General features: G+C 42.7%; 1 protein-coding gene across 1 annotated transcript in view; it reads left to right on the forward strand.

Moving 5' to 3' along the window:
- Window positions 1–734: 734 nt before the first annotated feature.
- STAP1 (signal transducing adaptor family member 1) overlaps window positions 735–24,603 on the forward strand; it is a 28,262-nt gene continuing 4,393 nt past the window's right edge. The window contains exons 1-7 of the mRNA XM_084627518.1: window positions 735–894; window positions 9,642–9,713; window positions 13,330–13,443; window positions 14,934–14,990; window positions 19,257–19,429; window positions 22,498–22,626; window positions 24,157–24,226. Coding sequence (XP_084483644.1) covers window positions 772–894; window positions 9,642–9,713; window positions 13,330–13,443; window positions 14,934–14,990; window positions 19,257–19,429; window positions 22,498–22,626; window positions 24,157–24,226 — 738 coding nt within the window. The 5' untranslated portion in view covers window positions 735–771. The remainder of the gene's footprint in view (window positions 895–9,641; window positions 9,714–13,329; window positions 13,444–14,933; window positions 14,991–19,256; window positions 19,430–22,497; window positions 22,627–24,156; window positions 24,227–24,603) is intronic.

Consider the following 24,603-nt stretch of genomic DNA (forward strand, 5'->3'; position numbering starts at 1 on the left):
CTGAAGAAAAATCCTGGCCCTGTTGAAGTCAACAAGAGTTTTGCCATTGACTTCAGTAGGGCCAGAATTTCACCCTGGGAAAGGGATCTCTCCCACACCTTATCTGAACTTTTGGGGATGATGGATTTTTCACAAAGAAAGTTTCCCCCCCCCAAGTGTTTATCAGAAATCTGAGTTACACATGTATCAACAACAAAAACAGCAGTTTTCACTAAAAATACCTTCTTCTCTCAATCACTCTTATGTCAGAATTCCACCAGATCTCCAGCAAAAGCAATCGTCAGACATTCTTAATGTAAAAAGCCAAGTGGAATTTTAAAAAGCCAAAACAAACATTTCAGAAGCAAACGGGCACAATCTCTCTTTCTTTGCAGGTCACCTGTAAAGATTCCAGAGTCTGTGAACTGTGAGAAGGAGGTTTCTCTGACAGATCCCCGACTAAATCCAATAATGATAATCCCGGTAAGAAATGGCATAATTATCATTTGTGATTGTGAACCTTGGTCTGCAGGATGGAAACATACAAATAGCATGCTAGGAAAGTTTCCTTTAATCCATTTAATCTTGTTCCTCTTCGGATTATACAGTGAGAAAGGGGTCTGTGCGGTGTGTTGTTTATTTTAAAATAACCACCAAGACTTCCTCTTTGTACCGTCAACTTGTTCTCTCAAACCGGGGCGACTTTCCTTTGCCAGAGGCTAAAGATAAGCAGACAAGAATACACAGAGGAAAAGAACACAGCCAAGATTCAGCGGATAGGGAGGGAGCAGGATGGCTAAGCCTGAGAAAATCCCTGTACCAGCCCCACGACGAATCTTCCAAGCGAGACAGAGGATTACTGCTCTGCCCCTGTACTTTGAAGGGTTTCTATCTGTCAGATGGGCACGGAACCAGGTAAGGTGCACAATCCGAGCAGCTATATTCAATTAAACTTTTTCTGAGAAATGTGTTGTAACTCATTACAGGTGTTGAGACCTGTTCCTTAGGGCTGGTCTGCACCCCAGCTCGCACTGAAATAATTAAATCTGTTTTAATTCACACCTTTAGTTATTTTAGTGAAAGTCCTGTGCACACTTATTTCAGAATGAAAGTGTCCCATTACAATTTAGTTGAAGTCAATTTTTTACCAATGTAAGCAAAATCAAAATAAGAAACTCTTATTCTGAAGTAAGTATCCACACACAGATTTGCACTGAAATAACTAAAGGCATGAATTAAAACAGATTTAGTTATTTCAGTCAAGTTTGTGTGTGAACAAAACCTGCGTATCTCTTGGCACTTTCTGCTGTTGCATCAGAGAGTAATATTTCCCATACTTGAAACTACTATTTTTTTTTTTTGCTTTCAGATTCTTATATATATATATATATATATTCAACTAAATAGACTCTTTAACAAAATAATATAAATATAAAATGTACCATAAAAGTCTCCATATTTATAGACGTGCATTTCCTTTTCTGTAGATAATATTATAACAAGCAAAGATGGAGAAAGATGTTGATTTCTGAAGCTGTAGTTTATTTTGGGTTTCCCAGTGGACTCTTACTCCAGTTCAGTTTTATTCTATAAATGTATATAATCAAAAGAACTGCATTACACACCATAATAATTATTCAGTACCCCATCATATTTTTTTTATAATCTACAGGAAAGTTGATTGAGACTGATTTCAGAGCTGCAATAATGATGAGACACTTAGGTTACACTTTAAGCCACAAGAGCAAAGTTTGATTTGTTTATCTTGTTCTGAAATATCCCATACTAGTCTTAAGCCTGAAATTCTCAGTCATGGAGCATTTAAAATGAGCATGGTGATGACTTACAATAATTAAAAATATATAATGCTGAAATCATTTAACTTTTATTTATGGACTACTTTGGAAACACAGTCCAGTGGAATTTTTATGAGGCAGGATAATAATTTATGCCCTGATCCTGATCTTGTATGCATGTGTGAACATTATTAGTAAGTATTTACAGACCAGGTCCTTGAACATGCTGATTGCTTTTTAGTATAGATTTCTCTATTTTAGCTCCTGATGATAGTGATCATTATAGTTAAGACGGCAAAACAGTTTCCGTTATAATCCTTTCCCCGGCCCAGTCATGGCTATAAAAGATTTAATATTTTCTGTGCTTGATCACTGCGCAAATATGAATTTTTTCAAAAATAAGTTTGAAGGTAAACTTGTATTTCCCCATTATTTTTTTTTTTAGTAGAGTGTGGTGGTTAGACTATTCACAAAGAGAAAAGTAACTACTACCCTTTTTTTTTTTTAACTACAATATAGCAAGAGGAAGTTCAGAACAGTGATATTTTTGAACATCACTATTAATGATGTATTCCAACATGGAAGATTGGTTGAAGTTTCATTATGCTGCGTAACAGTCCAGAAATAAACAGCAGATATTTTTCAATTTCTCCCATATGTGGAATCTTTTAAAAGCCACTCTCTCTCCAGAGTCACTAGCTCACATACTGGCAGTTCACTGCACAACACCAAGATCACTGAGAGGTTTTTCGCAGGAGTGGGTGGATGAGATTCTGTGGCCTGCGTTGTGCAGGAGGTCGGACTAGATGATCATAATGGTCCCTTCTGACCTTAGTATCTGTGAATCATACATGTAACTGATAATTTTTCAGCACTGCAATAGGATTTTCTTGGGCATCAGAAAAGGCCATGGAAGATTGTATTGAGACTATTAATTTCAGGAATGGGAGTGGTCTGTTACAGAACTGCATTTCCTTATGAAATTTTAATAAATGGAGGGACTGCTATCAAGGTTAGGTCAAAAGTGTCCAGGAGCAGGGGTATAACAATAGATATTACCAAAAGTTTGGCTTTTGCAGAGGTTTACACTCCATCTAATTACCCATTACACTCCATCTAATTGCCCCCATGCATCTGATGAAGTGAGCTGTAGCTCACGAAAGCTTATGCGCTAATAAATTGGTTAGTCTCTAACGTGCCACAAGTACTGCTCTTCTTTTTACGGATACAGACTAACACGGCTGCTACTCTGAAACTTTTCCCCTACTGTTACTCACACCTTCTTGTCAACTGTTTGAAATGGGCCATCCTAATTATCACTACAAATGTTTTTTTTCCTCCTGCTGATAATAGCCCACCTTAATTGATTCGTCTCATTAGAGTTGGTATGGCAACACCCATTTTTTTCATGTTCTCTGTATGTATATATCTTCCTACTGTACTTTCCACTGCATGCATCTGATGAAGTGGGTTTTATCCCATGAAAGCTTATGCCCAAATAAATTTGTTAGTCTCTAAGGTGCCACAAGAACTCCTCATTCTTTTTGCTGATACAGACTAACACGGCTACCACTCTGAAACCTTTCCCTAGAATGTTGTTTCAGCAGGGTTTAAAACTGTAGCAGGTCTCCCCAAGCTCCCCTAGGGGTATGCGTTGCTGATAAACATAGTGGGGATTGCTGATAGTATGTGACACCTAATATGTGTAGCAGTGAAAGGGATAAAATAAAAATAAACTAAGCCACTGACCAAATGTGTACTGAGGTTATTAAAGATGGTCCTAGACTAATGCAAAAACCCCACGGCTACACTAAGGGATCAGCATTACATTTAAGGTGCAATACCTCAGAAACCATCATGGCTAGAAATATTATAAACGGTGTCAGCTGTTGCAGTCCAGGGGAGATGGCATTGCTCAGCTCCTCTGAAAATCAGGTCACTTAGTTAGGCCTAAATATGAGTTTAGGAGCCTAACTTTTAGACTCTCATCTTTGAAAATCTTGGCGTTTGAGGACCAATACATGACTGAAGCTCTCATCTTGGACCAGTGATTAGAAAAATAAAAACTTCAATCTGAGATATGACCCATCATTAACAATGTATGCTTGTATATGGAGCATACTATAAAATAATATAACATTTATGTAGGACCTTTCATCCTGAAATAGTCTCCAAAACTTCACATACTGAAAGACAGCCAGCTGTAGGCACAGAAGAAAATGACCCACTGGCACACAGTACGCAATATAACCGACTGAGGAGGGGAAAACATTGCTAGGAAGACCAGGACAGGACATCGCTCTTCCAAACTTCAACATGCAATCTTTTACGATCAAGCAGAGCGCCAGGAACTCTGTGTTTGAGGGATCAGCTCAAATGTGTATCTGCTATGAATAAAAAGTAGAGCCGGAACCAAGCTGTGAAGTTTGTAGTTGGATCTGGAGTCAGATTTCCCTAAAGACAGTATGTGGCTTGGATCTATGGTTCTCGGTCAGGGCCTATTTATAATAAACAAATTAGATAATGCACATTCATTACTTGCCCTTCAAAGTCTATTTGAATGTGATAAAGAGAACCGCATGAGCAGATCTCTGTGCCCATGTGAATTCCCCATTGATTTCTATAGGGCTCTGCACAACCAAAAAGTCAACTTGCACAGTTCTTTTTGCAGAATCGGGTCCTTAAAGGCAACCTTGCCTGTCTCTCCCTGCTCTTCTTTCTTTCAGCTCCAGATAAATGCCAATGTTGATGTCATAATTGGCAGAGCCATGAAAATCAGTTAGAGAAATAAGGATCCCCCATCTGCCTACAGTTTATATCCATGTCTAAAGAATGACTTCTGTTGACACTGGTATGCTAGCTGGCATGAACAGAACATAATTTTGCCAAAGCTACTTTTTAAAGATAATTTTTTTAAAAATACCTATTTAAAAATTGAGGCACGAGCCACCAGAATTATTTAAATTAAAAATTCATTCACGAAAAGTTTCATAACATGGAGGAAACTGCAGTATAGATGAAGCCGGAGAGCACACAGGAGTTACATGCTACTAAGGATGGACTCAGTTGAAAGACAAAAATAGCAGAGTGATTCACATCCATAGTAATAGGTCGCACAGTAAACTGAAACCCCAAGAAACCCCAAATAAACTACTACTCTTGCTATTCAAATAGCTAGCAGCAATCAGACTTATTCTAAAACATATCTGTATTTTATCTAGCATGATGGAAATAGCCATGTTTAGTAACACTTTCCCCCCAATAGCTTTAATAGTAATAAATGTGCATTTATATAATGCCTCTGCTCTTAATCCCCAAGCATTTTACAAATAGGAATCACATCACCCACCTCTGAAATGCAATAACGCCTTGAGTAGAACGTGGCCATTATTCCTCGGGCCACAGCATTATCACACAACAAATCGGAAAAGGGAAAACTAGCATTACATGCAATTGAAATGGCAGTTCTGGACAGCCTGTTACAGAGCAGGTGCTATGCTGAGAAGGCAGCACGGGTTCACAATTCTATTAATTTTAGTTGGAATAAAGGTGACCAAGTCTGTGCACCTTATTTATAGGCAGTGTTGAGTTTGTTTACCCGTGACCCAAAGACATTCCTGAATGCATAGAGCTTGCAGAGTGACTGGTTTTGCTCATTCTTATTAAGGTGAAATTCATGCCTATGCAGAGTGTCTGTATAAAAACTATGCACTTCTTAAGCCTTCAGAACAGGGGGTTATGAGAGACTAAATTGGTGTATAGCCCTTGTGTCAGCTCATTCTTGTGTGTGTGTGTGGGGGGGAATTCACTGACTTCAGTGGAGCTACAGTGGCATGTGGAGAATCAGATCCCTCTTCTTTTACACGTTATCCAAAGTGGGGAGCCTGACAACTATAGCTGTGTGAGAGGGTCAGTCACCTGAGTACTCATTTTCAAAAGTAAATATTCTTCTCGTGAAATGTTGCCAATTTCATTGGTCTAAATTGTAGCTTTGCCACAAGGTCATTGTATAAGGCAGCACCAGGTTGGGCTGCCTTTCGTGCTTTGAGAAGCCGATCAAGATTGGGTCTCCTTTGCAATGGGGCTGGAGAGGAACATACCGTGTATCAGGTCCATGCTTGGTGCAGTGTACGTCCCTCAGTTTATCAGCCAGCATTGGGGGAGGGACGGAGTTAGTCCCTGGGATGCTGCTTCCCTGCCATACAGGAGGAGCATGAGAGGGTGCCTTGCACCCTATATAGCCATGCAGAGCAATGTCTTTACCAGCTTTTCCCAGTAAGCAGATAGCAGGAATTCCTCCAGTCAGCTAGTGCATTTTCAGTCAAGCAAAGTATCACTCATTCATGACAACAAAAGGTGAAACTTCGCCTGTCGTCCTGCACTTCTCTGTTCTTGGCCAAAATTACTAACCAAGGACGGGGCCTAGCAGCCTTCGTTAGTTCTTTTGGGGCTGAAGCTGGAAGAAGGCCGTCAGTCCAGAGAGCATAACCCCATTCTAGACAGTTCAGGGCTTACAAGGATGCTGAGGGGAGAACCACCCTAGTCCACAAGTGGTTCTGGAGAACTGAAAAGAATTATTATGAGACTGAAGTCTATGGGGGAGAGATCACCAGGTAGAGGTTTGGGGGGAAATATCCTGCATGCCTTAGTTTGTCAGGCCTAGCAGATGTGCAGTTTTTACCCTTGTGTGAGAAACGCTCACTTTTTTGCCAAAATAGTACTTTTTCAAAAGTACATTTTACAGTTTTGCAATCTTCATTTACTAGTCCATAAGTAAGGCCCTTCTTTTTTGTTTTTCTTTTTAAACCAACTTTTATCAAAAAATCCCCAGGTTTTACAAAAGGTTTTACTGATTTTCACCTAAATTTTGGAGCACTCAAGTATGTGACAAACAGGTGGATGTGTCTAGGTTAATAATAAATTAGTCTCAGTGTAAATATAAGGTTGTCTGTTAAAGTAAGGCAAGGTAGTGGAAGAGATACATTGTACACGCATGGGTACATGTATACATACTGTTAATGTAGAGTTCATGAAATACACCACAGCCTGAAGCTGCTTTTACATTCAATACTCTTCCTTTTCTCTTTGTTGCTTTTTTCTGTCCTCCTGCCTCTCAGTATTAACCATCTTCGTATTTACCCAGAAAACTATTACGTTAATTTTATGCACTGATTTTCACTTATTTTTTAATTTTTGTAATGAACACTGATAAATACTTGGGCAATTTTAAACAAATAAAATCCCAAAATGAAAGGCTTTGCTCACAATATATGCTTCTCATGCATCCTCAGACAAGAGAGCAGAGTGTTTAATTGCGATTGTCTTACAGCCTTTCCCATCACTAACTAGCATGTTCATTACAGGGAAGATTTACAACAATAAGGTAATAGCTGGTTGCAAATCGATAGTCTATCATCATTGAAAGGAGAAGTAGATAAAGTGTCACTGTGAGCGTAACAATCTAGCTTTACGTTAGAGGGAGATATTGGTGAACAAACAAACCAGTACAGTTAATATTAATCTTTGTGGGACTAGATTGTTCAGAGGAACAATGGCAGGATGTGTAGATCAAGTCCAGCCCCTTGTGCTGTGGCAGGACCAAGTAAACCTAGATCGTCCCTGACAGGTGTTTATCCAACCTGTTTTTAAAAACCTCTAATGATGGGGATTCCACATGATTGCTTCTGGGTGATCAGCACTTTTGAAAAAAAAAAATCAGACCCCACTTAGTTAGGTACCTAGTGTGACACCCCAATATTCACCACTGTCATGTAATTAGGATGAGTTTTGTACAAAGTATGTCTTCTGAGGTATTCTGAAAGGCTCGCTCTGCTAGACATTAATATCTCATTGGATTGCATGTGCTATCATTGTATGTGAAGTTATAAAGTTTGGCTATGTGTTACTGAAACATGTTGTGAGGTTGAAAACACCCACAAGCAGCCTGCCAGGTACGACAGTAAAAGGGCCAAACAATGTGAATGGCTTATTGAGGAAATGCACACAAGCACAAGGATTACCCCAGGAACTGTGTACAATAGAAACATCTCAGAGGTATCACTACGCAATGGGAACTGTTTGACCTAGGTCACAGCAAAAGAGCTTTCCAGCGAGTGAGAAGAAGATATAAAAAGGGGGACAATGACATCAAAGGGGTTCTCACTCTCCAACACCTGAGGGGCAAGGACTGAACTGTGGGAAGTGATAGTCCCAGGCTAAAAGGATCTTTAGCCTGTGTATGAAAACCTGAGAAAGCCAAAGCAGCTTGTGCCTTAAGAATCTGCCAGCCTATTTATCACTCAGGGTTGAGAATTTGCTGATTTATATCCTACCTAGCTAGTGTGTTAAACTCAGTTTGCGGCGTGGGGGGGGGGGTTATTTACTAAGGTAATCTGATTTGATCTGTTGGCTATCCCTTATAATTAAAAATATATCTCTTGTATATAATGAACTTGTTTTTGTTTTAAACCCAGTTTGTGTAATTCACAACACAGGAAGGGGGGGTGGGTGCAAAAAGCTGTGCATATCTCTCTCCGTATTGAGGGAGAAGGCAAATTTCAGTTAGGTTACACTGTACAGTTCTCTGTGCAAGACAATACAATTTTGGGTCTACTCTCCAGAGTGGGCATGCACTTGAGTACTGGGCAATTCCTTAGCCGAAAGCTTTCCCATGCAGTACTGATTTCAGTGTCCGTGTCTTTCTGCAGCTGGGTGTGTCCCTACCTGTGTGTGTGCTAGAGGAGGCTTGAGGGCCTGGCTTAGCAGGACAGGGTAAGGTAGCTCAGCTGCTGGAACAGGCGGGCTCAGTGGTACCCCAGGACATCAGGTGGCACTCCGGAGTGGGGGGTAACCCGTCACATCGAGAAATGGACTTAATAGCCTGCCTAACTTTACACACACTTTTTTTTTTTAATCTTGGCCCATGCGTGTGTTCAGAAGGTGTCTAGACAGATATTCACTACCTAAAGCTTTAACAGAAATTAGCTGATGGATTTGAGGGGAAAAGTAGTAATCATACACTCCCAGTCAACAGAGGAAGATGTAAGGATTCCAGTTTTATAGTAGAAATCATGGAATAAATAAAGAGGTGTTCAAAGAAAGTATCTCTGATGAACAATAAGTGACTGGTTTTGTCCTGATCCCTAACTACTTTAAATAATTAAAACAAACTGACTGATGACAGGGGTGAGAGGAAAGTCTGCATTTTGTCTAGTTTGCTGTTTGCCCTAGATGACCCAAATCCCGTTTCCCACCCTAGTTCACAGTCATTATAGTCTGAATTAATACAAATTCCAGCCCCCCTTTTCATCTGTTTTCAGTACGGAGTCTGCTTTTTATGCAACTTAGGGAGAGCAATATGAAAAATAAAAGCTATTAAACAGTTCTCTCCCCCAGGCTGGAGTTCACGTTTTAAATGAGGGGCAAAAATGTAAAAAAATATAAACTACTTGGTCATCAGTACTGAGATATTGTCAGTGCTATTGATAATCCATACTGATACCAATACTTGGTCAGTTACCATAACCAAGATATTGAATGTGGATCACTACGATGCTACTCTAGTTTTAAACTTAAATAAATCCAGTGAAGCCAACAGAGTTACACTGGCATAAACTAGAGTAGCAAAGTAATGAATCAGCCCCCAAGTCTATATATCGGAACTTCTGACCTGGAATGAAATAATTTTACAAATTGTTTCATTTGCTGGAAGTTATAAAACAGAAGGTCTTTGACCTTTACCAAACTATAAAGCACTGAAATAAACCCACTTGGGTTATGGTACTTTTCTTATCCATATTTAATTCACTTTTCTTTGGGGGCTAAAAAGATTTTCCAGGTAAACTGACTCTTGCCCTTTTCCAACAGGATTTTGAACAGTACTGGACAGAACTCAGAGGGATTACACTTTTCTTTTATAGTGATAAGAAAACCCCAACCGTGAGTAGTGCAACATGCTTGTGTGTATGTATATATGATTATTTTTAGTAGCCATTTTCACCAAGTGAGTATATACTCATTTACTGCAAGTGTCTCTCCCATCCCTGTTCTCGCATCTTTGAAGCCCATGGAACATGTATCAAGCACTGCAACAGAGAGCCTGAGTTACAGTGTAGAAAGTGATACAAATAATAAAAATAGTGTGTGTCTACTCCTAACAAAAGGAAGATTCTTAGTCATTCAGGCTATTCTATATATTCACTTTTGAGATGAGAACCAATGGCTAGTGGGGAGCACACTGCAAGCAACACAACATTTTGATATTAACTCAATGATTTTAGCCTTTTGCTTGGCACATATGCAGCTCTTTAGATCTTCAATGTGCTTTACAAACCTTAGTTCAAAATATCCTGATCACCCATTAACTCCTGCCCATTTACTATACAGGGTCATTCACGAACATGTTGCACATGGCACTTATGAGAGCAGGGAGGTTGCTCAGTCCTTGACTGAGACTTTCCCTCCCTCATGTTTTACCTCAGAAGCAGCTGCTGTATGTGTGTATACACTTTTTTAATTGTTTGGAGACCAGTCAGGTTGAAAGGTGCGGTATAGTTATAATATGCACATCTTCTGCATCTTGCATATGGGTACTTAAACCAGTCTGTCCAATAAACTGCTCCAACACAGAGCTTCTGCCTTTCTGCACCTCAGAAATGAACAAAGCAAAAGTTCTTTCATATCCCATGTGGACATAGTCTGTCTCATTTGAACTGTGGTTGAAACTCTGCTCACAACAACCACATGTTGTTTATGTACAGCTTCTCAGAGCAGTGTGGCAGGGATATTTTTCTGATACCATTTTATAGATAAGAGATCCAGTTCTTCTCTCACATACGATATACCCTGTTGAGGGTCCATTGACTTCACTGGGTTTATTCTTGGTTACACTTGTGCAAATGAAGAACATATCAGCACTGTTGCTTTAGGCAGTCTTTATAGCATGGTTTATAACATGATTCTTAAACCAAAAACTCCAATCCATGTTGCTCAGTGACATAGGAGCCAACTCCGTGGGTGCTCAGGGGTGGAGCACCTGCAGGGAAAAATTAGTGGGTGCTCTGCTCCCACCGGCAGCCAAACTCCCCTCCTTGCCCCACCTCACCTCCGCCTCCTCCCCTGAGCGCGCCACATCCCCGCCTCTCCCCCTACCTCCCAGCGCATGCTGCCGCAAAACAGCTGTTTCATGGCGTAACAAGCTCCAGAAGGGAGGGGGGAGGAGCGGGAATGCGGCACATTTGGGGAAGAGGTGGAGCCGGGGCGGAGATTTGGGGAAGGGGTTGGAATGGGGGCAGGGCACGCATGGGAGGGGGTGAGGCAGGGGTGGAGTCATGGTGGGGCTGGGGGCAGACGGGGAGCGAGCACCTTCTGGCACCAGTGGAAGTCGGTGCCTTTGCTCAGTGAAACTACTTCAGTTATATTAGCAACAACTCTGTTCAATGAATGGAGCTGTAAGTGCTGTTCAATTCAAATCAGAAGGTAACTGAGCAAGATGCTCACATGAGCAATTCCCAGGTAATTACCCTAAAGAATTAACATACTTTTACTGTACATTTCCACAGAACTCAAGTAACATCCCCAAAATGTTCCCCATCACAGGATGTACATACTGAGATGGACTTGTGATGGGAGAAAGATGTTTTCTCCCTTATTTTTTTCTCCAACAGATCCATGCATAGTCACAGACACCTCCTACTCACCCAAAAGTCAACCATAACAAGAAGAAAAGGAGTACTTGTGGCATCTTAGAGACTAACCAATTTATTTGAGCATAAGCTTTCGTGAGCTACAGCTCACTTCATCGGATGCATACTGTGGAAAGTACAGAAAATCTTTTTATACACACAAATGGTGAAAAAATGGGTGTTTACTACTACAAAAGGTTTTCTCTCCCCCCACCCCACTCTTCATGGTTTGTGTGTATAAAAAGATCTTCTGTACTTTCCACAGTATGCATCCGATGAAGTGAGCAGTAGCTCACAAAAGCTTATGCTCAAATAAATTAGTTAGTCTCTAAGGTGCCACAAGTACTCCTTTTCTTTTTGCGAATACAGACTAACACGGCTGTTACTCTGAAACCAACCATAACAAGAGAACTTCCAGAGGGAACATTTAGTGAAGTACTGTAACTCCTGTTGTTAGTCTACAGGGCTCGAAGCTAAAAAGTTGTGTGGGTGTTTTGTGTAAGAAGTGTCACTTTAAAGCTGCATTTCCCAGCTTTTAACATTTGTTATTTGTTTTTCAGTTGTAGCTCTAATGCTCTTGCCAGTGGCTTGCTTGGGGGAACCTTAGGGTAGAGAGAAGAGTTTTACCACTCCATGTCAGTATAAAGTAGCCACAGTGAAGTGGCCTCAGAGCAGTCAGATGTCCACAACAGACGCCCCCTGGAGAAGGGGCAGCCTGGGAAGGGAGAGCACAGATGGGGGGAGCTCAAACTAAAGTTTATGAGCCTATCAACAGTATGTATGTGCCATCCATATGCACCTCTTGCTGCCAGGTCCAGGAGTGGAGGTGCACCCTTCCTCGATTTCCCTGAGTGGCTTTAACATGTCACAGAGCATCCCCATAACCAAGGGTCTGATTTACTAGTGGGAATGCATGACTGAACTACACCCAGGCTTGTCAGCCAGGAGACAGACGACTTCTGAGTTTATCAATCCCACAGCCAAGCCCTTTGCTAACTCTCAACCTTGATTTTTTCCCTGGAGCCATGGCTTTCCTGCTAACTGCAACTCTTCTCCCGAGGGCACATAGCTGTAGGGAGCTCAGCCTGTGAGGAGCTATTTCCTTTCCCTGGGAACTCCTCTTCTTAGGAGTAGTCTTCCATAAATGACATCTGGTTGCCTTTTAATCAGAGGCAGGTGCTCATTACCCACCAACCAGCCACCTAAGGAGTTGACTGCTTACAGGTGAGCTGGGCTCATTCTCCTTAAAGATACCTGTCATGGGTACAGTGGGTAAAGGGGCAAGCCACCCCATGAAAGGGCCCTATCCTGCCAATAAATAACATTTAGTCACGTTGTGTGTTTATTGGCACGATAGGGCCCATATATTTTACCCTGCCCTCGATGCTGAGTGGGCTCTTCCTAGAGTTTCTCCATGCAGGACAACCTCCGTCTCACCATCTAGTTATCTCTTGCCTCAGAGAGACGCAACTTTTTAAGCTCCTCTATTGCAGCTAATGGGACCCACCATATTTGGCTGCCAGGGTGAATCAATAAAATAACTATGTATCTCCACATGGGACACATCAGTGTAAACCAGAGCTGAATCTAGCATAATTTGTAATCGGTCTGGGAATGTTGTTGAATTCTGGGATCCGTGCTGCACACCCACACTGAAGAGTGGTGAGAAGTTTGCCCAAAAATGTATATTGTGGCTGAAAACAGCTTCTCAAAGAAGAAATAAAGGACTGTGTATTGCCATGTATGTTAATGGCACCAATCTGAAATTTAAGAAAACCTTGGTGTTTTCTTGTTTCAGTTAGCGTCTGCTGGGAACAGCTGACTTGTTTAGATGTGCTCTAATGCATGCCCATCTTTCTTTCCTTTCTCAGTATTTAGAGAAACTAGAGCTGACGAATTTGACATCAGTAGTGAACGTTTATCCAGATGAAAAGTGCGGTGCACAGTTCATCCTGATGCTGAGAAATGAGGAAGTGGAGCTGAAGGTGAGTGAACCCAGTAAGGCATGACTTATGCACATTTGCCGTGTTTGACCCAAGCTGTTCTTGATACCCATAACATAGCAAAAAGCAGTGGCAGGGCTGTTATTTTTCAAAGCTTGGTGCATGATACCCACAGCCTTTTGGGGGTGGGAAGGGGCATTTTGGAATCATTCTAGTTTGTTTAAATAACAAATGCACACACAGTGGAACCTCTGGAAGAGAACACTGCCACTCCTGGCCTGGGGAGGGGTCTCCAGGGCTTCTCCATCTTCTGGGACCATGGCACTCCCCTCTTTCCAGCCCTGGGAGGCAGTTTCAGGGCTTCCTTTGCACATGCAGTCATTGTTGCTCCCTGCTGAAGCAAAGGGGCTCCTCCTTCTCCTCCCCCCGCTCCTTCTGTGTCAGGGCTCAACTTCTGCCTGTTTCTACCTTCTCTTCCTCCCATGTCATCTCTTTCACTTATATGCATTCCATAGCACTCCAAGCAAGAGTGGCACCCCATTGTGCTAGGCATTGTACATACTTAGAGAGAACCTCCCTGCCCTGAAGAGCTTACAGTCTAGCTAGGCAAGACAGTCAGGATGTCAGATGAAACAGAGGCGCAGAGCTAAGAAGTGACTTGCTCAAGGTCACACACCAAGTTGGTGGCAGGGCCAGTTAGGGAACCCAGGTCTGCCTCTGGTGCAGTGCTCACTTCCACTTCCCTTCTCTCTCACATACAGTGAGGGTGAGGAGGTATGGGACGAGGAGAGGAAGAATAGGAAAGATGGGATAAAAAAGCAAGAGGGAGTGGTGAAGATGAATGTGGGGCACGGAGTACATGAGGGGGAATTCTACTCTCTTCCCCCCTCCAAAAGAGTTACATGGGGGTCTTCATCCCCTACTGTGCCCCGTCCCATACACGCTGAGAGGCAGATGTGTAGTGATGAGGTACTGGTCCCTTTGCCTCTCTCTAGAGCGCCTGCTCTCACCCTCCACCCCTGCTAAGTATTGGGCAAAGGGAATCAGTTTTCCATAGCCTATCACCCCCTCCACATTATGTGAGAAGAGGTTTGAGGGTGTCATACAGAGGGATTGTACCTGTCTTCAGTCTCAAGGTAGGTAGTCACTATGGCATCGTGTGCATTAAATCAGAAGGGGAGCTGCCAGAGGAGGTCAGAGTTAGGTGACCATATGTCCCGTTTTGGCCTGGACAGTTCCTTTAAGCCCTGTCCAGGGGGGCAGGCAGGGCTTGGGCCAGTGCTGCGTGGTGTCCTGTTTTCCCTTTGGGAAATATGGTCACCCTAGTCAGAGTACAGATTGAACACTCAGCACAAAAAGGCGGTAGATAAGAGGTGACAGTGAGGAAACCTGACAAATTCCAGCTGGTTTCCTTTTTAAGTCAACTTAAAAATGCAGACTCAGAGGGGACTGTGAGAGGGACACACACAGCAGAGACCAGGAAATACTTGGTTTTGGAGTCACTCTTAGGTTTCTACTTTTTATTCTCTCAGGTCGAGGACTATGACAGTGGGGAGGAATGGAAAGGCTTTATCTTCACAGTCACACAGGTAGGGAAGCTCTTTAGTGCTGGTTCTTAGCCGATGGTAAATTGTATCTTCAATTGCTTGATCACATGTTGGTTTGTATGAAATATACTCGAGACCAAATAACCAGTATCAGCCTTGTTTATTGCAGAAAAGTCAATTGTATAGCACAGGGGAGAAACAGCTCAATACAATACCAGTTTTCAGAAGCCATCTCCTGAAGATGACCTCCTGAGGTCCCTTCCAACCCTGATATTCTATGATCTCATGCCGTATTAAGTTCACCTTACACAGGAGGTGTGCTTCCAAAGTTATACCCCAAGGCTCTCCTGCCTGTTCACATGTAAAAGGGACCACATGCCTCAGCTGAGGCTATATTTAGCCAGTCATCTTTCCACCTTGTTTTTAATGGTACCAGGTGTACCTCTTATCTCTTTGTTCTGAAGAAATGCGTTACCACTGCCAAGGTCATAAAGGCACCTCCTAGGCTTGTCCCATGGTACAACACCCCTCTACTTAAGCCAAAGCCTACTTCAGCTAACACAAGGTGTTATAGGATACTTAACATAAATGATCAGGATTATAGAATTCTGGCCAATAATCACTACAAATGTGTGTGATTTTGTATATTATACACAAAGTTACATTGATAGTGTGCTTAATATTAATGCGGTATGAATAATTCATAGATATAATTAATCACATCAACATATTAATATGCATTAAGCACACAATTAGAAATTAGAACACTGCATATGTTTATATATAAATAAATCACACACATTTCTAGCAATTACTTGACCTGAATTCTATAATCCTGTTCACTTATGTTAAGTATCCTATAACACCTTGCATTAGCTGAAGAAGGCTTTGGTTTTTATATATATCTTAGCCCAGCATACATTGGTCACAGAGTTCTCTATGCCAGTATTGCATCACAGCCGCTTCTTTCCTGGCTAACAGAATTTCCTTTGTTCAAAGGTTATTCAGTTACTCACAGCTGTGTGCCAAAAGATTACTCATCCATAAGGGACAGAGTTGGTCAAATGTCCTATATGTGACAGACTGGCTCCTACTGGTGCAGAGTCTTGCCATCTCACTAGTCACATGATTCAAACTGAGCCAGTGTAACCGGTTATGCCATACGCAGGGGCTTTCTTAACAGCAAAGACCTCAGTCTACCTTCCTTAGATACACCCATGCTGTTGTACTGGGTTAGAGAGAGATCCCAGGCCTCAGTCCATATGCTTGTCTTGGAAATGGACCCCCGACAGCTGTGGAACTGGGAGCCTGCTGTGAGGTAAAGCTAGGCTCCCTAAGGCACTGATCCTGCCAACATTTTAGGCACAAGCTTAACTTTTAACATTACTTACAGGGTTATGGGTGTTTCATTCACTGCACGACCCCTAGCATCAGGGCATGGCATTGCAGGAGTCTTTGCATCTAGCACCCCCTAGATGCTTCTTGGGCCCTACAACGGCCTGTTTTTGTCCACAACTTTGCCCTCAGCTATATTGCATCTAATTCAGACCCCCTTCCAGGGTAAGGAAAGTCCTACAAGAGTTAGGCTCCTCTTCAGCCCACCCTCCAGGCTCAGTTCCCAGCCTCTTCTAAGTCGCTCTCTGGCTTTGGAATAGAGACCAGACTCTTTTCTCAAAATCTCTTCACCTCTTCAGGCCCTTCTTCAGGAGACTATCACTTTCTGTAGTTCCTACTGCAAAGTGAGCCTTCTCAGACCTAGTATGAGCATGGGTGCTTAACAGCCTGTCACCTGATTCCATTAGTCCTGCCCTCTCTCACTAAGATGCAGCTAATTATGGCACAGGTGGGCTGATTGAACAGACCTGGCTGGCCCCAGGCCTGAGGGGGAGGACCACCTTGTTTCAGGCTACCATAACATTAAGCATGTGCCTATTTGTTTGCAGGATTGTGGGCTTGCGTTCGTTTTTTACAATTTTGAGCAGTTGCAGTGTTTGCCATATGCACCTTTTGTAAAATACTAGATTTTTTTTAAATGCAATAGTTCAATATTGCACAAAAAGGGATTTACACCTGTTGGCAGACTGTGGTTTCTCCCCAGGGTCCAGGACAACCCATGCATTATCTCTTGTGCTGTTCTCTTCAGAGTTTAAAATTGAAACAGCCGCAATGCCTGTCTCTTGTAAAAAGAACCTTCAGAAAGGCTGCAAGAAGGGTGGTTTCTTTTGGCTTAATTTGAAGTTTCTTCACTTGGTGACAAAGTCTGGGCTGTTCCATTTAGTTTTATTTAATTGTCATTATTAAATATAACTTCTGCTTCACTTGCAGTTTTTCTGTGGACAAGATGCTTCTTTGCAAATAATCTACCATTGTGCTCACACCAAATCACTGGAGCGTGATTCTGCTTTGATCAGAACACAAACCTTATCAAATGCTATCGGGCTGGTAGAAAAGACCTGAAATAAGCTGTTTGAAATGTCTTAACTACAACAGCCTGACGTATACAGCCTTCTCCCTTTCCTTCTTCCAACCCAGTGGTTTTCAACAGACCCCTGGGGGTCCTCAGACTATGTCTAATATTTCGAAAGGGGTCTCTACCTCCATTCAGAATTATTTATTTATTATTTTTTGCAAATGAAAAAAGGTTGAAAACCACTTTGTTCTAGCCAATTTACCAGGGATTGTTCTTCACAGCCCCAGGCTGAGACTTAAGCCACATCTAAACACAAAATTTACACCAGTTTAATTAAAATAAATTTTAAAATCAATTCAGTTAAAATGGTGCAAACCCCTATGTGGACATATTTCTGTCTGTTCACAATTGGCTTATATCAGTTTTGCTTAAAAGACCAAATTGGTGGATAATGATTGGTTAGTGATTTAAGCCAGTTGTAAAGTGATTTGACTATGTCCACATGGGAGTTTACATTGCCTTAATTAAATTGATTTAAAACTTGATTTTAGTTAAATGTGCAAATTTCATATGTAGGCCAGCCATTAAGGGTTCATCGACACTGCAATAAAATATCCATGGCATGGCTATGGCTGGCCCAGGCCAGCTGATTTGAGCTCACGGGGCTCAAAACAACAGTATAGACATTTGGGCTGGAGTCCGGGCTCAGGAACCCCGTGAGGCGGGAGGGTCTCAGAGCCCAGGCTTCAGCCCAAGCCTGAATGTCTACACTGCAGTTTTTAGCCTCACAGCCCCAGTCCTGTGACCACGAGTCAATTGACCTGGGCTCTGAGGCTCAGTGCTCTGGGTTTTTTATTACAGTGTAGACACCCTCCATTTGACTGATTTTCAGAAGGGCTAAGTATCCACAATTCCCATTGAAATCAATGGCGTTGTGGGTGCTCAGCATTTCAGAAAGTCAGGCCACAGCTGCATTTGCTTGTTAAGACTCCCCTGCCCTCTCTTGGTTCTTATCACGCAGACAGAAAGCAGAAGACCAGAGTCCAAAGCGCAGGTAATGCAATGTTTAATGGGGTTAACAAGCAAGCATATCGCAGCTCTTTACACCAGTAGAGCTTGCCTGTTTCCTCCTTCTCCTTTTTAGTGGGGTTAATTATACCTGTAGTGCTCGCCCCTGGTACCACCCCTTACAATTTATGGTCATATTCCATTGTGGAGGGTCTTGAGTCTGGGGGCTTTAGTACCACCTCTTTTGTACCCCATGGGACGGGTAGGGAGTGAGATTGTGTTTCAGCCAGGGTCACCATTTCTTTAGTTTTTATGTTTCTTATACCTTCCCCCCAACTCCCTCACCCCTCCCGCCTGGTTGCTTGACTTTGGCGTGGGAGAGGAGTTGGGCAGCCTTCAAGTGTACGCTCATATATTAAACTCCCACACTACCCAGCAACACTTTAACTCTATTCCTTATCTTTTCTCATTTTGCTATAAACCCCAGCTGGCTGTGGGCAGATGCAACACACAGTGCCTTTGTTCACATGTTAGTAAGGATATAAGAATATCAAAAGTCAAACGGGCAAACAAAACCCAAAATTCTATCTCAGGCTAATAAACAGGCCTAGATATTATATTACCATCACCAACACTGCTACGAACGTCTAGCTACACTTGCTAAGAATCACTTTGGAGTTTTTATTCCACGGTAGACTTGGACACAAGACAGTTCCATTTACCAGCCAGTGCTCATCTACTAAATCCAGCCATTAAAAAAAGATTTCTGCTTTGTAGTTGTCTTTTAGTAGAGCGTGGTGGTGGTGTTGGGATTCACCACTGTTAACACCCACCAACGTTATTCTCCCCATTCCATTTCTTTTACAACTTTATTTTTTGTTAATTCTCAGTTGTCAGTTCCAGCGTGTATATCACTGCTACCTGGACAACTTATTAAGCTGCATGACGTGCTAGAGAAAGAAAAGAAAAGGAGGACTGCAATGGAACAGTCACCCAGTGCATCTTTGAGCACGGAGCAGACAAACAAGGGAGACTACGTTAACGAAATGAACACTATGCCAGAGTAAGTTCAGACTGAACTATGTCAATACAAGTCTGATCAGAATTTTCTCTTTTCTTTCAGAGCATTTTAATTTTCCTATATATAAGCATACAGGGGTCTATACTGGGCCCAGACCTATTCAACATATTCATAAATGATCTGGAAAAAGGGGTGAACAGTGAGGTGGCAAATTTTTCAGATGATACAAAACTACTCAAGAAAGTTAAGTCCCAGGCAGACTGCGAAGAGCTATTAAAGGATCTCTCAAAACTAGGTGACTGGGCAACAAAATGGATGATGAAATTCAATGCTGATAAATGCAAAGTAATGCACATTTGAAAACATAATCCCAACTAGACATGTAAAATGATGGGGTCTAAATTAGCTGTTACCACTCAAGAAAGAGATCTTGGAGTCATTGTGGATAGTTCTCTGAAAACATCCACACAGTGTGCAGTGGCAGTCAAAAAAGCACACAATGTTAGGAATCATTAAGAAAGGGATAGATAATAAGACAGAAAGTATCCTATTGCCGCAGTATAAATTTATGGTACACCCACATCTTGAATACTGCATGCAGATGTGGTTGCCCCATCTCAAAAAAGATATATTGGAATTGGAAAAGGTTCAGAAAAGGGCAACAAAATTTATTAGGGGTATTGAATGGCTGCTATTTGAGGAGAGATTATAAAACTGGGACTTTTCAGCTTAGAAAAGAGACGACTAAGGGGGTATGATAGAGGTCTATAAAATCATGACTGGTGTGGAGAAATTAAATGAGTGTTATTTACTCCTTCTCATAACACAAGAACTAGGGGTCACCAAATGAAATTAACAGGCAGCAGATTCAAAACAAACAAAAGGAAGTATTTTTTCACCCAACGCACAGTCAACCTGTGGAACTCCTTGCCAGGGGATGTTGTGAAGGCCAGAACTTTAACAGGGATCAAAAAAGAACTAGATAAGTTCATGGAGGTTCAGTCCATCAATCGCAGGATGGACAGGGATGATGTCCCTAGCCTCTGTTTGTCAGAAGCTGGGAATGGGTGACAGGATAGATCACTTGATGATTACCTGTTCTGTTCATTCCCTCTGGGCACCTGGCATTGGCCACTGTCAGAAGACACGATACAGGGCTAGATGGATCTTTGGTCTGACCCAGTATGGCTTTTCTTACAAACAAAACCAATTATTTATATCAATCATTATTAAGACTACATTTTAGTCACAGATATTTTTAATAAAAGTCATGGACAAGTCACTGGGAGTAAACAAAAATTCATAGTCCGTAACCAGTCCATGACTTGTACTATTAAAACTGATTAAAACTTGGGTGCCCTGGGGAAGGGAGTGGTCTGGGGGCTCCATGGGCGCTGCAGGTGCTCTGGGGGGCGTGGCCAAGGACCCCCACTGGTGCTGCGGGGAGGGCTGGCAGGCTCCCTACCCAGCTCTGCGCAGCTCCCAGAAGTGGCCAGCATGTCCCTGCAGCCCCTAGACAAAGGCACAGCCAGGGGTGTCTTCGCGTGCTGCCCCAACCCCGAGCACCCGCTCCGCAGCTCCCATTGGCCAGGAACCACAGCCAATGAGAGCTGTGGGAGCATTGCCAGCAGGTGGACGCAGCGCACAGAGCCGCCTGGCCACGCCTCCTCCTAGGAAGTGACATGTTACAGCTTCTGGGGAGCCCCCCCACCCAAGGTAAGCGCTGCCCAGAGTCCTCACCCCTGAGTCCCCTCCCACTCCCAAACCCTTGCTGCTGCTCATGGTGAGGTGGCCCGAGATTGCCCCAGCAGCGGTTGGCAGCCCCCGGGCCAGCTGCACCAGCTGCTGCAGAAGTCATGGAGGTCCCAGAATCTGTGACCTCTGTGAGAGACTCACAGCCTTAATCATTATACATTAAGGGGTCTAAGTTTGACTTTGTCATGAGTAGCATGGAATTTTATGTATTATTTGTTCTTCCATTGAACACTGTACTACACTTGTCCCTTTTCGTTTATTGAAGCAGTGCTTGAAAATACCTATTGCATAAAAAGAAGAGGGACACAGAGGTCTGAGAACAACTGTTGCTAGCTTGTTTCCTTGTAGCATATGTTTATATGTATGTATGTGTGTATTTGATGGGTGCATTCTTGGTTTCGGGAACTATCACCTCATTATCTTCAAAAAATCCCTGATAAACAATAGGAGCCATGATAAACTGCAGGTTCTTCCACGGTGATGGGCCAAAGCCACCATGTCAGGATCCGGATTCTGAACACATCAAAATTCAGGCAGGGGTGTTTGGATCTGAGATTTTGTTTTAGCCCATTGTAGAGATAGGGATTATTTGCAAAGTTTAGCTCTGGATTCAGCTGTGGGTTTCAGTACACAGAGTTTGGGTTATTTGGATATAGGGGTTTGGTTCAGGCTCATCTCTGTAATTGAGTAATCACTTAAATTACTCTAACAACACTGGAGAACTCTGGCATTTCAGCCCCGTCACTCCTGCTACTGTAGCAGCGTTTCACTGCACTCATCTTGTCTCTCTCCACTCGCCAGAGATTTTAGGCCTTGCTGTTTCAATGTGTTTTGTTTTGAGAAAGTACAAATGGGCCATATGCAGCTTTCGTGGAAGCTTTATTTTTTTTAACCATGCCTTAGACTGTCACATGTTTGTCTTTCTAGGAAAATTATACTGTACTAAGTAATATATTTGCTGGTGATGGATATTCAAAGTATTCCATATAAGGTGAGCAAAATGGGTCAGTTTACGTTACTCGCTTTACTTTGGGTATTAAGCCTTGTTGGTTACACAGCTTACCCTCTGAGCTGTGCCCCGTGTCACACGCTGAAAGGGATGAATCGTAGCTATCTGGAGTTCTGCCAATTGGCTGATACGGTGGCATCACTCTATGGAATGACCTTTTCATGTGTGAAACTTCTTGGAGCAACAAAGGCAAATGGCAGCCCCAGATACCTAAGGTACAGGATACTCTACGAATAGGCTGGTAGGGCAGGTCTAGTCTTCATACTACTTGCCCACTGTAGAACCATCGGCTTCTGCTAGTGGAACTCAGTGTGTTCACGCTGCTTCTCTCCTCCCTTCTTTGCAGGTGCTTCTATGCAGTGTCACGGCAAAAAGCGATTGAGATGTTAGAGACGAATCCTTCTTGGGGGAACTTGATCCTGCGGCCTGGTAGTGACAATAAGAACTACTCAGTCACTATCAGACAGGTGATAGAGTAGGTTGAATCCACAAGATATTATCTAACTGCTAATTGATATGTACTGCGTTATGATGCCTAATTTAGAATTTCCAGGGATCGCTTGTGAAATCTGTCCCGTATTGTGAGAATAATGGGGAGAAGGTAATTCAGGCATTGAACATAGGCTCAAGAGACAGTGTGATTTGGCTTACGGAGGAGGAGAGGATTGACACGACAAAGGAGACACAAATCAGTCAAAGAGTGCTGGCCTGATGAGGCGGAGGGCATGGGCCTGGTCCTTCAAATGTCGTATCCTACGTCATGGAATCTTAGACTTTCAAACCCCAGAGCAAGCACCAACCAACGTGCACACTCTGGAGCCATACCTAACCCTAGAACAAATGATCAGCGTTAAGGCTAATAAAATTGAACTCAGCATCAAAGCACACAAGACTTGTTACATTTCAGCGTTTGGAGAGCTTCAGAACCAGAGGCAGCTGAGACCCAAAACAAAGTACTGGGCCTGTAGGTAGCAAACACACTACTCTTGCTCTCCTCTTCCTGGCCTCACTTACCTCAGGGACTAACCTTTTCTGCCTCCTTCCCTAGGGGGACCAGACTTTCAGTCAGGACCCCAAAGCATAGAGAAGTCCCAGGAAGGGTTTGGGTTGTGACATGGGCACTGGTTTGGGAGGGTGGGGGGCAAATGGCCATTGCTCACCATTTTTAAATGGGGGGTACCCATGTGGCTCCATGTTTGAGAACCTGAACTCGGCACAGTAGAGACGGGGCCCAAACCCTCCCACCTTGGCCCCTGTCTGAAGCTGACTGACTATAACAGAGCCCTTCCCCACTGGCATGACAGAGGAGTGGGTAGGCCAAATTTGAGTGAGGGGTGTTGTGACCTGGTACATAGGGTTGCACCATCACTCAAATTTGGCCCATTTGGTTGCTGCCCCCGCCACACACACAGTTTTGCAGTCCTTCTGGCGCCAGTGGTTGGAGATTGGAATGGTCCATGACACAGAGGGTTTTGGCAGCTGGGTGCACAGAAGGGTCCCCTCTGCACCAGTCAAGGGAATTCCTGTGCTGTTTTGAAACATGATGTAGAACATTTATATAACTGAGTCTGAAATCTGAAATCAGTAAAGTTTCTGGCATTCTTTCTATGAGATTTTCACCTAGAACCAGAAAACTATTTCAAGAGACCCCACGCTCCTAGGCCCTGCTGCTGTTTCCAGCATCCCAGGTTATGCTCAAGGAAGACAAAACTTGCTATTCCTGGTATTTCTAAAGTAAAACAAAGACCTAAAAAATACCTTTCCAGCTTCTTCTTGATACATCACAAAGCAGCAAAAAGGCAAACAAACCAATTTTTCCCCCTTAGCTGGTCACCTTTAAATGAACTGTTTCAAAAAGAGATTGATAACATTAGTGTATTGAAACTTTCCATCAAATGAACATCTTAAATAAAAGATAGGAAACTTGCAGCCATCACCCTTCATTTTCATTTACACTATTTTATTAACAGCAGTGTATTAATACTGTACTTTCTTTTTGTTTCAGTGGGCCATGCATAAAGCACTACAGAGTGGTGAACATGGGCAAAGGTTACACAGTTGAACTGGCAAGACCAGTAAGTGGGTGTTTCCTTGTTGGCGATATAAAACCATATATTGGGTCTGTGTTAGAAAGCTGGAAAGAGTATGGAAAAGTAGAATAAAAGAAGCAGGGATTTGTCTGATTCATAGATTCTAAGGCTAGAAGGGACAATTGTAATCATCTAGTCTGACCTGTGTAGCACAGGCCAATGAACTTCCGCAAAATAATTCCTAGGGCAGAACTTTTAAAGAAACATCCAATCTTGATTTAAAAATTGTCAGTGACCAAGAATCCACCACAACCCTTGGTAAATTTTTCCAGTGGTTAATTACTCAGTTAAAAATTGGATCATGTTATTATACCTTTGAGAAGTTAATTCTATGTCTGTGACCAGCCTGTAAACTGAACTCG

Source organism: Lepidochelys olivacea (genome assembly GCF_965140295.1).
Source record: "Lepidochelys olivacea isolate rLepOli2 genome assembly, chromosome: 4".
NCBI lineage: Eukaryota > Metazoa > Chordata > Testudines > Cheloniidae > Lepidochelys > Lepidochelys olivacea.